Source organism: Dichomitus squalens (assembly GCF_000275845.1).
Source record: "Dichomitus squalens LYAD-421 SS1 unplaced genomic scaffold DICSQscaffold_11, whole genome shotgun sequence".
In the NCBI taxonomy this organism is placed as follows: domain Eukaryota; kingdom Fungi; phylum Basidiomycota; class Agaricomycetes; order Polyporales; family Polyporaceae; genus Dichomitus; species Dichomitus squalens.
In genome coordinates this window covers 449,017-464,881 of record NW_006766893.1, presented here as the reverse complement: position 1 = coordinate 464,881, position 15,865 = coordinate 449,017, and the positions used below count along the sequence as shown (strand labels likewise).

Below are 15,865 nucleotides of genomic sequence, written 5' to 3'. Positions count from 1 at the left end.
TGACGCGACGACGAGCCCATCAGTAAGTGGCGCTGCCCTTGCCCGGGTTCTTGAGATGACTCTCGGTCCGCCACTAGCTTCAGGAAGCTCTAGGGTGCATCACTTAGGCACATATCCGGACCCTCAATCAACCAAGGGCCCATATCGCAGCTGAACGAGTGTCCCGCGCTACGCGGCCAGCGGGACGCCGTCACGGAGGCATTGACATATACTGTCCTCTGTCATTTGCACCATGCGCGGTGGTCGGATGGAGACAACTACCGCGACACTCCCCTGGGAACCTGTTGTGGAGGTGTCCCGCTGCATTGCAGACGTTCCCGCGGAATGTCTGTGCCATGCACGCACCCAACGTCCACCCTTTAACTCTAACATCACTCCTCGACCACCGCGATCGCCTCCGCGAAACGACGAGCTTAACGGACGGACGTGCAGATCACTGGTTGGTTGCCGTGTCGCCACGTTGTCTCTCGCTGAACGCAGATCTTGCCACTAGCGAATGCTCAATCTCCGTCTCTTACGTTTCCTGCGACTTCTTTTGCTGTCGATGTCCGGCGATAGATTGTCACCGGGAAAGAAGATGGCCTCGTTGGCTTGCGATCTCAACAGGGTCAGGCCGGAGGCATCCGTGCAGTCTAATCGACAATAATATGAAATGGATGTGGTGCCTTCCGTTTCAGAGATGGTGCTAACTTTGATCATAGGGCGGCCATGGGTGTCGAGCGCTCCGACTTTGTCTCGCCGTCAAGCGCAGGGTCCAACGACTCTCGTCCCGGCTCCATGGCCTTACGTTCGAGAGTGACGTGGGAACGGGTCAGGTCTAGTACAGCGCAAGGACAACATATTGTGGACCCATAATCAGGCCACCTGCATAGCAATCTATGTATCATGCGCAAGGACTTCGAAGCAGCGGCCTTGCGGATTGGCCAGCGCTAAGCCAGCGAAGCATATGGCCTTGCACGATCCTGCTTCAACTTGAGAATGAAGCTCCCGGTATGTTTCATTGGGGTGCTTCAGGCCCTCAAGACACCGATTCTGTCAAGGAACCAAGGAACCAGAGTGGTACACATAGTCTCTTTATTGATCCAAACATATCATTCAGGGGTTTACTTAGGGGGAGTAGAGTCCTTTCGCAGGCGATTTGAAACGGGTGGGGTAGTCCAATTTGTCGGCGCTCCCAGTCCAACTCCAGCCGAGGTGGGTCCCCCGCACAATCCTTCGATAGTTAATGACCTTCGTACAACAGCAACAGCGTGTGCGAACATATCCACTGCACCAAGAATTCAGAGGTCGAGCAGATCCAAACCTATTTTGAACCGGTTGCAAAAGGACTCTACAGTATAATAATGCGAGGACGAGCAGCACTGCGTGGGACCGGCGGCCTGATCAAGGGGCAAGATCTCGCAGACGACGCATTCTAGATCTTCCTTCGCAAGGAGGCAGCGTCTTCTTGAGGAAAATGACACTATCCAGGTTGCTCAGACGCCTGGTACAGAACCTCTCTGACCTGCTCGCCAGCTTCAACAAGAGGATACATGAATACAAAGCTGCTTCTGGATGGAGTGCCTATATGTCTCTCCGAGGCAATCGGGAGGAGGAATGAGACCGATCGTTCCCGATTCCCGAGCCGACGCAGCGGATCTGATCGCTTCACGCGCATATGAATTCTCGATGATTGCTCGTGCTCCTCCGCAATATTCGTGCAGGGAAAAGACAGTGTAGATATGGTAGAATGCTGTAGGCTGTGCAGTACTGAGGTGCCGGGAAACGTTGCGAGACCAGACAGAGTAGGGGCGATGCAGTATATTTCGCGAAGGGTAGCTGGACAGCTACATCGAAGGTGGCAAATGTGATCGGTGCGCTATATCGAGATGCATATGGGTGCGTTCGCCTCTGCTGGCGCCGGCAAAGCACGAACGGTGCTCTCGATCCCGCGAAGCACACCTCGGACAGCGACCACATCCTACTCCCAGTCTACCGTGTATCCTCGAACCGGTATCTATCGCTAAGCTCAGGGTTCAAGGTCGGGATCTCAGCATTTGAGGGCCAAGCGCGCACCCGACTCGAACAAATATAAATCGGTCTGACACACGCCCGCGCGTATTGGCCCGGCATCCACAGCCTCATCCATCTTCCCCCGCACGTCTCCCTCAGCTGCAACTGTAGCGTGGTTTGTCTCGTGCCAGGAGCGGACATAGACTACTGGAGGGGCTGTGTCGGACAGCCTCGGTTGATTCGCTTGCGTTGGACTTGGGTGGAGGAGGCAGAGTTACTTCTCGAACAGACACACTGCCACCCGGCCCTCATCGATTATCTGGCAGCATATTAGACGGCGTGTGGAGGGGACAGCTTCATGTCTCGGTCGCCCGGCAACGCAACCAGCCAGAGGGACACCGGAGGTATGCACTCCATATAGCAGGCGCCTGCTCCCCATGTCCTGATCCATCATTGTCGTCCTTTACAAGCCCCAGGCCCGCCGTTGAAGCCGCAGCTTGCCAATCTTCCCACCTCAGGTGCGAGAGATCTCTTCTCTGTCAGCCTCTGACGAGCCCTGGCCTAATATTCCGACCCTGTACTTTGCCAGCCTCCCGAACGTCGCCCTCCATGATCGGCCCCCCGCCCTCGTTCTACGACCCCAACCAGGCGATCGTCCCAGAGGGCCCTGACTATCAGCAGTGGATCATGGCCAACTACGGCACAGGGAGCGGCACGCAGTTCGGATACGGCCAGGGCCAGACAGCCGGTAACGTCCCGTTCCAGCCCCAGTCCCAGCTCCATCATGTCCCCGCCCCCGCCCCCGCGCCCACGCAGAACCAGTACAACTTCGTGCAGGAGCAGTATGGGCCTGAGTCGGGCTCCTCCTACGACTCCCACCTCGTTCGGCAGCAGCAGCAACAACAACAGCAGCATGCTGCCGCCGATCGCCCACAGCGCGGCCTCCCAGGAACCCGTATCTCCCGCCGTGGAGGCGGTGGCGCTGCAGTAACTTATCCCCCCGCACCCCAGCTGAGGATGCCCGGGCAGCCGTTCTCGCAGTCCCAGCAGCAGTCCCCACCGCACGGGCAATCGTCGTTCATCCAGTCGCCAGCGAGCAACGACGGGTACTTCTATTCGGGGTCTGCGGGAGACGCCCCACAGGCCCCTCCGCCTCAACAGCAGCACTCGTCGTACAACTTCGTTGGGTATCAGCCTGATCAGTACGCGTCCTCAACGACGTACACGCCAAGCTCGGAGTTCACGAACCTGCCTTCCTCTGTGTCGACCCCTTCGGTGGGTGGTACCGACGACGGGCACGGGCAGACTCATGCTTATCCCCCCTTGGCATCTCAGCACGGCCCTTCATCTGCGAACGTGCAACATCCCGGATCGTCCTCCCGCCGCCCCTCCGGCAGCGGAGCGCGGGGCGGGGCAGGCCGCGGGCGCGGCGGTAAGACAAGCAAGCGCGCTCGGGTCGACGACTCGCAAGACGGCGGCGAGAGCGACTCGGGCTCCGACGACGACATGCCTCTCGGAACGGGGTTCGCGACGGCCAGCGTGCCCCCGCCCGGGGGCCAGGGCTCGCTGCCCTCCCGGCTGTGAGTGTTTCCCGGACTGTGCTCTGTCAGGCGGCGCGTTTACTGACGGAACGACCATCACATCTGTTTCCGCCACGATCCCTGCTCCTATCGGCTCCTTGCTCCCTCGTGTGTTCTATCCTCGCGATCGCTTCCATTCCTCGCGCCGCCATCTGTGGCTTTGGGACTTATTGCACACGGCCCCTCCGGTGTTTCTTTGCTCCGTGACGTGCGCCTCGGTGGACGACATGAACGTTTGGCGTCTCTTCCGGTCCTCCGTGCCGCATCGGCGTCCTATGCGCACTCGGTCCGCCCCATTGCTCGCTCGCGCATGCTCGGCGTTGGCATATTCGCGGGCACTATGGTAGTCCCGGGGCGTGCAAGCACTGCAAGAAGCTGAAGGTGAGTGAAACAAGGGCCGCGCGTGCCGCGCTAAGGGCCACGCGTGGCACCGTCCGAGGCTGGTGTCGATCCGGAGGCTGACGAGCGTGCATGGCGGTGCGACAGATGAGGTGCGAGTTCCCCCAGGACGAGAACACGTGCAAGCGCTGCAAGTCAGGCGGGCATCAGTGCATCGTCGAGGGCAGAAAGCCCCGGAATGCGCCAAAGTGAGTGTTTGCTCGATGTCCTCGCTTGCGTCAGCTTCCCTGTATTCGGTTTCTCCGCTCGCGGGTTTCGTATTCCCTCGCGGGCCTGGATTCCCTTGCCGCCTCGATTTGAAACCGTCATACATATACTCCAGGCGATGGGTGGCGCGGAGCCATCTGCTTCCCGCGTAGGTTCAACTGCCCAACCCGCCCGCTCTCGACGCATCTTGCCGTTTGTAACGCGATGTCGCCGGACGCCAGCTCAGACGAGTCGTGGTCGTCGTTGTCGTCCTTTGCGACTACTTCCGATGAATGTTGTGATGAATCGCTCGCTGACTGGGATATGGTTATCCCCCACTACAGCAAACGTGAATACCTGCTAGCCCAGATCCGCCAGAAGAATGCGATCATCGAATCCCTGCTCAAACAGGTATGTTCGTGCTCGCTTGCTGTTCACTTCCCCTCCGTCTCCTGCCCCTCGCTTCCTACCCGTTCTGCGGCGCCGGCACCGGACTCGGTGTGGCGACGCCGCCGTGGTGTCTACCCATTCCGGGACATCTTTGAGCTAACGCACTTCACTTCGGTAGATCCACAACCCGTATCTTGCAACACCGATGTCGATCGCGTCCTACCGGATGGCGACGTCGCCGACGGACCAGAACAACCAGAACGTGCTCGCGTGGCTCGACCGCCTGCAGGCGAGTGTGCAGGCGGCGGGAACCTCCGCCGGCCTGAACGCGTTCAAGATGGACTCGCGCGCAGAGGGCCACAGCGGCAGCGACTCGGACGACGACGGCGGGGACGGGGCCGCGGGCGAGGCGACGGAGCGGGGGAGCGTGGGCCAGGCCGAGGACGATGAGCCGCTGAAAGACGCGGAGGACAGGCCGACGGCGCTGCCGAACGAGGCGGTCCCGATTGGGCTGATTGCGGGCCTCGCGCTCGACAACAAGAGCAAGAGGAAAAAGAAGACGCCGGCGAAGCCGAAGGACGGGGAGTCCTCCGATGACGACGTCGTGAGTCTCTTTCTTGCGGTTTGTCCTGGGGACGAGGATGGGACAGCTGCTGATGCGGAATTGATTGTCGGGGTAGGGCGTTGCGTGCGAGACGTTCTTCGACCCGGGGCCTGCGTTCAACCTCGGACTTCGCGCGACTATGATCGAGAGCGTGAGTCCGCCGGAGATCTTGGTCCATGGACTCGTTACCCCAGACGACGTGGAGAAACTCTTCAAAATGTGAGCAAAAAGTCAGTTCCGATGCCATTATGTACAACTGACCGGTCTTTTCAGCTACTTCGAGCGCGTCAACCCACACTGCGACGTCCTCGACCCCGTCCTGCACACGCCCGCATCGACATTCGCGCGCTGCCCCTTCCTGTTCACGGTCGGTGAGTGCATGCCCCTGTGGCTTCGTCGATCGCTGTGTCGCTGAACAGCATGACGTCGTAGTGTGCGCGATCTCGTCGCGGTACTACACGGAGAAGTCCGAGATCTACCCGATCGCGATGCACTTCGCCAAGCACGCCGCCGCGTCCGCGCTCCTCAACGGCTGGAAGTCCGTCGAGCTCTCCCAGGCGTACATCCTCATGAGCCTCTACGGGGTGCCCGCGCGCCGCTGGGAGGAGGACCGCAACTGGCTGTACACGGGCCTGGCGATCCGGATCGCGACGGATCTCAACTTGCACGTCGTGTCCAACGTGAGGCCGAAGACGGAGAAGCAGGAGAGGGAGATGGTCAACCAGACGAGGGTGTGGCTGTTGTGTTTCAACCTGGACAGGTCGACTGCCGCGCAGTTCGGGAAGCCATCGACGATCAAAGAGGACTAGTATGTCGACCGCTTTGTCGACCGAAGTTAGAATCGCTCACCGTGTCGCCTATAGCACAATCCGTCACTCCAATGACTGGTACAAGTCGTCGAGGATGAACTCGGCCTTGGACATCGGCACGTCCGCCTACGCCCAGATGCTCCGCGTCGTTTCTCGGTTCCACGAGGCGATATACTCAGATGCGGAGTCGCCTACCGGCTTGAATCAGGTATGGTTCCCGTGAAGTATGTGATTGTGATGATATTAAGTTCTTGTTGCAGCGTCTCGATTTCCGTTCCGTGATTCTAGAGCACGACGAGCAGCTTACTGCCTACTTCAACGAGTGGAATGAACGTTTCCGGCTCGATACCGATATGACAGGTTAGTCGTCTGCGAAGAGTACCGTCTGAAAGGGGTCCGAGCTGATTTGAATCCAGATCCTGCACTCAAGTTCCGTGCGGCACTCCTCCCCTTGTAAGTCCACCCGCGAAGTTATCTTTCACGCAATACTGACAAGTTGGTCGCGTCTAGCCTCACGGGCTACTCAAGACTCGTCATGTATTCCTTCGGCTTCCAGCAGGCGTTCAAGCGCGGATTCCAAGCCGAGGACCATTTGTTCCTCGAAAAGGTAGGTGTCCAAGCTGATGATCAGGTGAATGCTCTAACTGTTTTGACCAATTGCAGTGTTACGAGTCCGCGACAACTGTCATAATCACCTTCGTTGACTCGCTCATCCCGACGGGCTACATGCGCACCTCGCCAGACGGTCATTTCGTCTTCGCTTCTTTCGCGTCTGCGTTCTTGCTCAAGGTACGTACTTTTGCTATCTCGTCCACCCTTTCTCACGGCATGTTATGGCTGACCATGGTTGAATTTACCAGCTCTTGCGACCCGAATTCGCCGGTTTTGTCTCTCGCGAGCGCCAGCAAGAGATCTTCGACCTCATATCGCGCCTCATCGACAAGCTCGGCTCGCCAGAGGTGGCCATCGATGAGAGGCACACACCGGCGCTCCACTCGCGCTTCCTCCACAGCCTCCTCAGGAAGCACCGCCGCGACCTGGCGGTGAGTTCTCGTCCGTCCGATCAGCACCAGCCTCCTTCACAGTCTCAACCACAGGCGACCAACCGCGGGCACGGCGCGAACGCAAGCCAAGGCACGGGTGCTCTGTCGCAAGCGCAGGCATCCCAGTACACCACCCTCGGGGGCTCTGGTGCGGCGGGGGCGTCGTATGAGAGTATCGCGGGCAGCAGCCCGGCGTCGTTCAGCGACTCGTCATTCACGGTGGGCGAGCCCGCGTCGCCACTGTTCGAGGTGGAACCGTCGTATGCGGCCGTCAACGGAAGTATGAACGGCCAGGACGGGATGTTCCAGTTCGGGACTCAGCAAGATGAGAGCTGGGGCGCGCTGATGGCCCTGCAGAACCCGAACTATTGGAAGGACATGATGATGCCTGGGTGCGTCCGCTCCTGCCGCGCTGTTTTGTTGTAGCCATCGCTGAACGCGCTGTCTTGGTCGATAGGTTCTCTTGGCCGGAGAGCCCGCAGTCGACCCAGGACCATCCGATGACGAACGGGTTCGACAACTCGTTCGCCTACCAGATGGCCGCGCCGATCATCAGCGGCTAGATGTGGCGGTCTGTCGTCCTGTTTCGTCTTCGGCTTCGATCTGGAACTGGACTTACACCAACCTAAATACCAAGAGGAAGAAAGGGGATTGGTACACTATGCGCCCACACGCCCACGCGCCTGTCGATGATCTTCTTGATGTCAGTTTTTTGTCTCCCCTCGCACCGTCTCCTTGTTTCTGTTCTGTTGTTGTCCAGCATTATTTACGACTCCTGCACGTCCCTCCGCTTCCCCGCACGTTCCGTCGCCTCGTTCCGGATCTATCCTCGCCTCGTCGTTACATCCCCCCCCGAATAATTATGTCTTCTACGTCCTTCCAATTCCTTATCGTGTACATATCACTCGTCAGGGAATTGGGGGCTGCTCTGGACGCGCGCGTTGTAGCTTAGTGTTTGTGTTCCGGTACGAGTCCCGGCGCGCGCAGCACCACTTCGGTCGATCTCCCTCGTGGATCTCGTGTTATGTATCAAGAGTCCTGTTATGCCGTCTGTAGGAGTATAGTCTCGATCTGTAGAAGATTCTCTCAATGACTACAAGCTGTTTGCCTTTCGCCGCTCGACGTTACGGGTCGTCGACTGGAACAATGTTCGGGATCCATCGGCCCTTGTAGATCGCCTCGACTTGAAGTGTTCACTTCTACCTCGCATTCTGTAAGGCACGTCGTCGCAGTCCTTCCAGTAATACCCGCTGACTACATATATATACCGCCTTACGGAAACGGCATTGCTGACGGAGTCATCAGCACAAGTAGCACATACCCGTGGTCCGATATTGATCGCTATCGAACGCTTGATAATATGTACATATTTGTTCAATCGAATGCTGCAATGCAGTACCACCGCAGCAAGCCGTCAGCCGCAGATATGCGTATATCACTGCCTCGCCGATTCGCCCGAGCCCGTCCACGTCGATCTGGGAAGGATTCCCCGTCGTGTGACCGGCAGGCGTACCCTCGAGCTTCGCAGTTCGTCGTATGGATTGACTTGAGTACGAACAGGAACACGAATGCATACGGACTTACTGCGCCCCCACAGAAGGCGCGGAGGGCCGCAGCTTCCACTAGCCCTCGTAGGCGTCTCCGTGAGTCGCTGCGCAATGAAGCCGATGGAACCTGACACTGGCAGAACTTACATAAACACGTCGAGTGGGAATCCCGACTTCCTTGAAGCACAGCTACCGGCGAGTCGTTCATAAGACTATCGCGCTGGGATATACTTCCCTCGCTCTGGTCTCCTGCATACTGACATGAGCACCGTTCTTACTATCTTGGCGGCTGGTGCCGCTGTCCTTCTGTACGCGCTATGGTGGCTCTTTGGGACCTACTTCATGCGGTCTCCTCTGGATAACATTGCGGGCCCCACCTACAAGTCCATCTCTGGTTGGTCGCCGAATCGCTGTAGTGAGAGACCCTACTAATTCGGACAATCTCTAGCACAATTTTCCACGGAAACTGGGAGGCGACAAGCATGGAAGTTCTGGGAAAACCTTGCGAAGACATACGGTCCTGTTACCTCTATGAAAGGAATCTTGGGCGTAAGTTGTCATTGTAGTGAATAGTTCTGACCGCTGTACAGCGCTGACGATGGACCACCAGAGACGCTTTCTTGTGATACACGATCCGAAGGCTCTCCACACTGTCATGATCAAGGATCAGGAAATCTATGTTAAAGGTCTCGCGCCTCTGAAGCACGTCCACTTTTTCCACGTCTGATTCCAGAATTGGACTAATAGAGCTGAAAAACTAGTGATTTCACTGTGCTACTTGGCCCCGGCGTGCTCTCCACAATAGGGGCTCAGCACAAGAGGCAGCGCAAACAGTTGAACCCCGTCTTCTCTGCTGCGCATCTTCGGAATATGACCCACATTTTCTACAATGTCGCCCACAAGGTGCTGTTGCATGTAACACCTTTCCTAAATGCGACTCAAAGATGCTACAGGTGCGGAACGCTATCAGGGCTCGCGTGCCTGCGGGAGGAACGGGAGAGGTGCTCGATGTGAATGGATGGATGGCGCGGACGACGCTCGAGATGCTCGGTCAAGCCGGTTTGGGGTACTCCTTCGACAGTTTCGTAGGGGACGCAACGGACCCCTATGGCGAGTCAGTGAAGTTGTTCTTGTAAGCCGCTTTCTGCTTGATGTGCCGTGCAATTTGTCTGATCACATTCGTTTTCTACTGAACTATAGCCCGGTACTCAGCCGTTTCCAGTACTTTGGCCTTATTATTGAGAAGGCATCATACATCCTCTCTGCGTCGCAGATCCGCGGACTTCTCAGAAGATACCCTCATAAGGATGTGCGCCATATCATGCAGATATCGGACACCATGCGGAGGCGGTCACAGGAGATCATCGAGGAGAAGAAGGCCGCTCTTCGGAAGGGTGACGAAGCTTTGTTACATCAAGTAGGGGAGGGTAAGGACCTCATGAGCATCTGCCGTAAGTACTGGGTCCGCTGTTAAGGGATCTAACTGGCACTGAAATCGATTATAGTCAAGGCGAATATGACGGCTTCAGAAGCCGAGAAGCTGTCGGATGAAGAGCTCATTGCACAGATGTCGTATGTCGACTTTCATGGTCATCCGGCTCTGAACACCTGACCCAGTCGGCTCCCAGGACATTCATTCTTGCAGGCATGGATACCACTTCCAACGCACTGTCTCGTATCCTCAATCTACTCGCACAGAATCCCACGGTGCAAGATAAGCTTCGCACAGAAATCGTCGAGGCCCGTGGCGGCACTGGAGGCGAAACCGACACTCCCTACGACGATCTCATCAAGCTCCCATATCTCGACGCTGTCTGCAGGGAGACGCTTAGACTCTATGCCCCCGTCACATTGTCTGGTCGCATGTGGGTGCTTGATAACCGTCCACTACTGCACCGTTGTTGACGCCATGAGATAAGGGCAGCGAAGGATTCCGTAATCCCGCTCTATACGCCCATCCGTGGACGAGATGGCAATATGATCAACGAGGTGATCGTTACAAGGGGTACCCTCGTGCTCGTGCACTACCAGGCTAGCAATGTCGACGCGACCCTCTGGGGCGAAGATGCGTATGAGTGGAAGCCTGAGCGATGGCTGTCTCCCCCTCCTGCTGCCCTGGAGGAGGCGCGGATTCCTGGAGTGTACTCAAACCTGTAAGTATTGAATGGGACTGTCAGATCTCGAACGACGCTCATACTCGTATAAGCATGACGTTCGCAGCAGGGATACGCGGATGCATGTAAGCCCCTGCTTCCCTTCCTCAGCTTACACAACCGACTCTCATCGTTACTGTACCCCTCTCCAGCGGCTTCAAATTCTCCCAGCTCGAAATGAGTACGTTCCTGTCCATGATAGCTAATTCGGATTACGTCATGTCTGATTTTCCTCCAGAGGTCGTTCTTGCCGTTCTGCTGTCGTCATTCTCTTTCGAGTTGACAGACAAAGAGATCACCTGGAACTCCTCGGCGGTCAATTACCCCACCATGGGCGAAGATAGCACGAAGCCCGAGATGTTACTGAGGGTCAAGGCGCTGTAGACGAGTCGTTGCACAGGGCCCGGCTACATAGGCTGGAACAGTGGTTCCTTCAACAGCACTCCCTCACCTCCGGTTCCACACTGTTTCTTTGTTCCCGAAACACCCGTCTTGCCCGTCATAGCCGAGGGACTCGGACACGCGATAAGAAGAATTTGTGATGATCGTCCCCGATCCCAGATCCCTCTCACACATAGTTGGCTTACCGCGCAACTTAAGCATATGATGCTTTATTGAGTACCATGCATGACGATATTCTCCGATCTCGGTTGCAAAGGTAGGGGATGTCTCGGGATGAGCGACAACATTTTGACTGTCCCGAGCACCGGTGAATGACTGTACAAGCTTAGATTCTTCGACGCGCGGCGATTCAAATCTGCTGTTCCACAGATGATGGAGACACTCCTGAGCGCAATTACAAAATCTTGGACGGAACGTCCAGGGGCATTGGCTAGTCTCGTAGACCAGCTCTTTCACGTCAAGCTCACTGAGTCCTATATGTCATATTAGGCGGGATAAACCCGCCCGACCTTTCGCATTATTTCACATTGTTGGTGTCACCAAGTACGAAATTGGCGGTCTCCACACTCTCGACCTACTTACTACACGCAGGTCAACCGCACCTACACAGTGGATGTCGAGAAGACAAGCTGGCCAGGATAGGAAGTTCTTCCCACCTTTGGGTCGTATTACTCGTGAACTGCCGAGTAGCAACGCGACATTCTTGGTCAGACCCTCGGTACCCTCCGACGGCCGCGGCGTTCAAAACGTTATATATAGCACGAGCACACGGTGTAGACAAAGACTGCACTTACAGAACGTTGATCTTCCCTCGAAACAATGTCTAATACGTCCGCGTCAAGGGTTTGGTTTAGTAAGTATCGTTTGACTCCCATACATAGACCGAGCACTGACGAATGGACCCAGTCACCGGCTCCTCGTCCGGGCTCGGCCTGGATATCACTCGCCACGTCCTCTCAAAGGGAGATATCGCGGTTGCGACGCTCCGCAAGCCAGAAGTATTGGACGAACTCATCGCGGAGTATCCGAAGGAGCGTCTCCTGGTCCTCAAGGTCGACGTCACCGTCCATCAAGATATCCTCGACGCTTTCAAGAAGACGAAGGAAGTGTTCGGCCGGATTGATGTTGTCGTCAGCAATGCCGGTACAGGCCTCCTAAGTGAGGTCGAGGGCACTCCAGACGACGTCGCCCGGGCGCTGTTCGATGTCAACTTCTGGGGATCTGTGCATGTTTTGCAGGAGGCGGTGCGCTTCTTGCGGGACGAGAATGCGCCCGGGAAGGGTGGACGGGTATTTCAAATCACGTCTGGGATGGAGCTTGTTGGTTTCCCTGGTTGTGGGTTCTACTCAGCGACGAAGCACGGTCAGCCACTTCAATCTTCTTCGATGCCTGCGCTATTTGATGGCTTACATACCTCATAGCGATCAGTGGTCTTGCGCAGTCGTTGGCTAAGGAGGTGGACCCTGCGTGGAACATCAAGGTCAGTTCAACGGCTGAGAGCCAACAGTGGATCCGGAACCCATTCGCTCATAGTCTTGATAGTTGACCATTATCGCGCTCGGCGCGTTCGGTACAAATGCAGTCAACGCCATGGACAAGCTTCCAGTTCACCCAGCGTATGATAACCCTGACCTAGCTGTCGCAAAGTGGCGCAAAGCCGTGATACGGAGCCAAAGCGGGGATTTTGATCCAGCGCTGACAATCAAAGGGGACGCTGCGAAAGCAGCGGGAGCCATCTACCGCCTGAGTGAGGAGGCCGCACCACCTCTGCGTATCCCGCTCGGATGCGTCGATTTGGCCCGCGGCGCAACGAAAGATCTCTCAGACGAGGTCGAGAAGTGGGCTTCCTGTTCTGTGGGCCTAGACAAGGACGAGTACCAGAACTAGTGTGCTGTACCAAGGTCGCGTAGTATCCCATTATACTGTGCCGTGATTTGTTAGCGAACCGCTGACCTCCAGGCGGCGAGCAAGAAGTTGTCAACGGGGGAAAAGTATGATGACGAAGCAGGGATCGTCCTAAATCGGAAATCTAAGCGCTTGATGATTGGTGTCTGGGTAAGTATACTTGTGACGTGGCATCCGAACGCAATGCGCTTATGGACGCCACGTTTTACGCCGGTCTCAATCCCGCGACAACTCCTCAATTGAGCCCGTGGGTCCGATGGGAGTCTAGTGGTCACTGCCATGAAGCGTCATCGGGATCCAGTCCTACTATGAGGAATGCGCGCACCCTGGAGTCCCTACACAGCGGAAGCAAAGGGTCCAGCTTCGAGCAATCGTGATATCCTCCTTGTGCACGTTATCCCGATATGTTATTCTTTCTGCTTTCTAAGTATGCTACGATCACCCCGCGTACAGGGAGTGTCTGCGATCTGACGAGATCGCGCTGCTACAGCTAAGGAGTCGCTTCATGTTGTGTTTCACCTAATCGATCATCTCACAGTTATGGCAGTAGAGCTTATGCAGTACATAGCATCTCGGCGCAACATCAACTCGCAGTACCATGCTGTGAGTTTCTTGTTTTCAAAAGCCCGAAACGCAATGTAGGACATCCAACACACAACCTCCGTCTCGTGTTATGCACCTTCCACTTCTTCCTGTCTTGTTCATTGTGCTGCAAGTCTTTTCTCCCGTGCTCTCAGCTCCAGTAGAGGATGATGGCGAGTTCTATGATCTCGCTCCATGTGGAGTTCTCACGCCTTGGTACCATAGCCCCAGTAGAAGATACTGGGGGAGCTGATGCTTGGCTCTCTCGCTGAGCCTGCATAATAGTTGTGGACTACGTCCCGACCCACAAACAGTTTTGGTTCACCTGAAGTGGAGCTTCGAGGAAGTGTTGCTTCTCGAACACGTACATGAGGTGAGTCTCTCTGCGCTTACTAATCGTTAGAACGTGAAGAAATCCAACAATCGCTCTACAGCTGCGCGCATCTTGACATTGTAACTGTTTAGTCTGCGCGACGAATACTAGGATTCCATATAGACAAGAACCTGTAACGAACCGCATCATGTGGACGCCGACCATTATCACCGTCATGCCGATGGCATTTCAGCGGTATCGGGCAGGACATCTCCCAAAGTGAGTTATGCCTGTAATCCCAAGTAGACCATGAGAAAGCGGCCGCGTAGGGAGAATTGCACACTGTTTCAAGGTTACGTTGACCTACATCCCCAGCTATGGGATACAAAGCCACCGATTCTTGCGCTCAACCACGAAGGATGCATCGACCGCCTTGCTGTCTTGCATTGACTTCGCTATCATTCCCTGGACTACACTGCGCCGCATGCTACATTGTTGCGCGCCGATGATGCCACGACAAGGCAGTGCGTTCGGATGCAATGTCAACATCTCCGCCAACAGCCTTTCTTTCGCGAACCCATGGAAGACGCACGATGCTGTCATTTACGTTAGCATGGGATCTCAGGCCTGTCATCCGGATCTGTCATGGCGAGGTCCACCGGATCGCCGCTCGTCCATGGTACGGAGCGTCTGCCTTCCTCTGGCACTGAACCTAGTCTAGAACGACCAAGATGTTATGTCACAGCGGGCCTTCCGGGAGCTGCGGAGCTCGTATCAGTACATGGACGGAGGAAAGGCGAGGAGCTAAATTAGCGAACACATCTGCGACATGTCGCTGGTGCGCCGTGTGCCCGTTAAAACCTGGCGCCCTTCAAAAAGGCCTTTCCGTCTAGCTCCCTAGATTCCATCTCGCCACTAGACATGTCCCCACACATCCGCATCCCCGTTATGGCGCTGGTCATGGTCACCTTTGTGGCGTTGACAGCGCGTGCGGCTCCTGTAACTCTCGAAGGTGAGCTACATCTTTCTTGTTGCATCCTAGCCGTGAGATCTCGAACATTGGCATGGCGTTGACTATTGGATGTTAGCAGGTAGAGATATGAGACCGGTCTTGGCAGTCTGGTCGGCGTCCCAGAACCGTCGTGGTGGGTTTCACTTTACTTCCCAACGGAATATTTTCGCATTAAGCATCTAATTGTATGATGTATACAGATTTGGGCCTTCCAGAGGTCTCCGTGGAGCCTGCTGAACTTGAATGGCTGTCGTCTCCGGATAGGAGATAGATGCAACGATTTTACGTGAGTTGTCTCGGTCATAGTAGCAAATGCCGATGAAAATGTTCACCCTCTGCAGTCGCGACGTGAGGCGGTTATGTAGACTGGGCGGTAGTAGTGAATGTTTGACGGGAAACACTATCAGCGGCATGTGTACTATTCCACCGAAATACAAGTATGAGGTGTTGGAGAATGGCGCGATTGTAGCGCGATGACGTCGCAAGCCTTGCGCGACGCCGCGCGACTACGGAACACCATCGGGATTGATGCGCCCTGTGGCGCGGCCTTCTTCGGACCCCTTACGATACGATTGTTACATTATCCTCTCTCTTCTATATAAGTTGTCGAATCCATACTCGCTCACCTCAGTCCCGCATAACGCGTACTGAGGTGAGCCGCCCATATAGTTACCCCGCCGGGCTCCCACTGATAATGTACTGTAGTGCTTACTATAGGTGCATATATTAGTAATATATCAAGTCCCGCATAACGCGTACTGAGTGCTTACTATAGGTTATGAGCCCTGCCTTCTAGGCGGACTAATCCTCGAAGACTTACCTTACCCCCCAATCTAATCCCTCAACATGTCCTCCGTGAAACTTGGCGACGACTACGTGCGCGTACCGAAGCTCGACGTCGGCGGCTCGAACTGGGTCCTCTACAAGGAGCGCCTTACGTGGGCGGCC

At 56.0% G+C, this 15,865-nt stretch overlaps 4 protein-coding genes across 4 annotated transcripts; all 4 read left to right on the top strand.

Annotated features, from left to right (window-relative positions):
• Nucleotides 1–2,601: 2,601 nt before the first annotated feature.
• DICSQDRAFT_169594 (uncharacterized protein) lies at nt 2,602–3,576 on the top strand (the record flags this gene model as incomplete). The annotated part of the gene is made up of 1 exon (XM_007365211.1): nt 2,602–3,576. One exon carries the CDS (start codon nt 2,602–2,604, stop codon nt 3,574–3,576), a length of 975 nt encoding a protein of 324 aa, XP_007365273.1.
• An 806-nt stretch (nt 3,577–4,382) lies between these two features.
• On the top strand, nt 4,383–7,566 carry DICSQDRAFT_169593 (uncharacterized protein; the record flags this gene model as incomplete). Its single annotated transcript, XM_007365210.1, has 13 exons — nt 4,383–4,568; nt 4,726–5,151; nt 5,228–5,370; nt 5,425–5,522; nt 5,584–5,959; nt 6,015–6,168; nt 6,221–6,320; nt 6,377–6,413; nt 6,471–6,567; nt 6,624–6,749; nt 6,821–7,003; nt 7,058–7,395; nt 7,461–7,566. The coding sequence occupies 13 exons, from the start codon at nt 4,383–4,385 to the stop codon at nt 7,564–7,566; spliced, it is 2,370 nt and encodes a 789-aa protein (XP_007365272.1).
• A 1,177-nt stretch (nt 7,567–8,743) lies between these two features.
• On the top strand, nt 8,744–11,269 carry DICSQDRAFT_136134 (cytochrome P450). The gene is made up of 12 exons (XM_007365209.1): nt 8,744–8,944; nt 8,999–9,099; nt 9,161–9,252; nt 9,312–9,453; nt 9,504–9,682; nt 9,751–10,001; nt 10,056–10,122; nt 10,179–10,415; nt 10,470–10,703; nt 10,757–10,789; nt 10,856–10,884; nt 10,942–11,269. Exons 1-12 carry the CDS (start codon nt 8,812–8,814, stop codon nt 11,085–11,087), a joined length of 1,644 nt encoding a protein of 547 aa, XP_007365271.1. The 5' UTR covers nt 8,744–8,811; the 3' UTR covers nt 11,088–11,269.
• Nucleotides 11,270–12,001: 732 nt separating this feature from the next.
• DICSQDRAFT_59213 (NAD(P)-binding protein) lies at nt 12,002–12,992 on the top strand (the record flags this gene model as incomplete). The annotated part of the gene is made up of 3 exons (XM_007365208.1): nt 12,002–12,467; nt 12,527–12,585; nt 12,648–12,992. 3 exons carry the CDS (start codon nt 12,002–12,004, stop codon nt 12,990–12,992), a joined length of 870 nt encoding a protein of 289 aa, XP_007365270.1.
• Nucleotides 12,993–15,865: the final 2,873 nt, after the last annotated feature.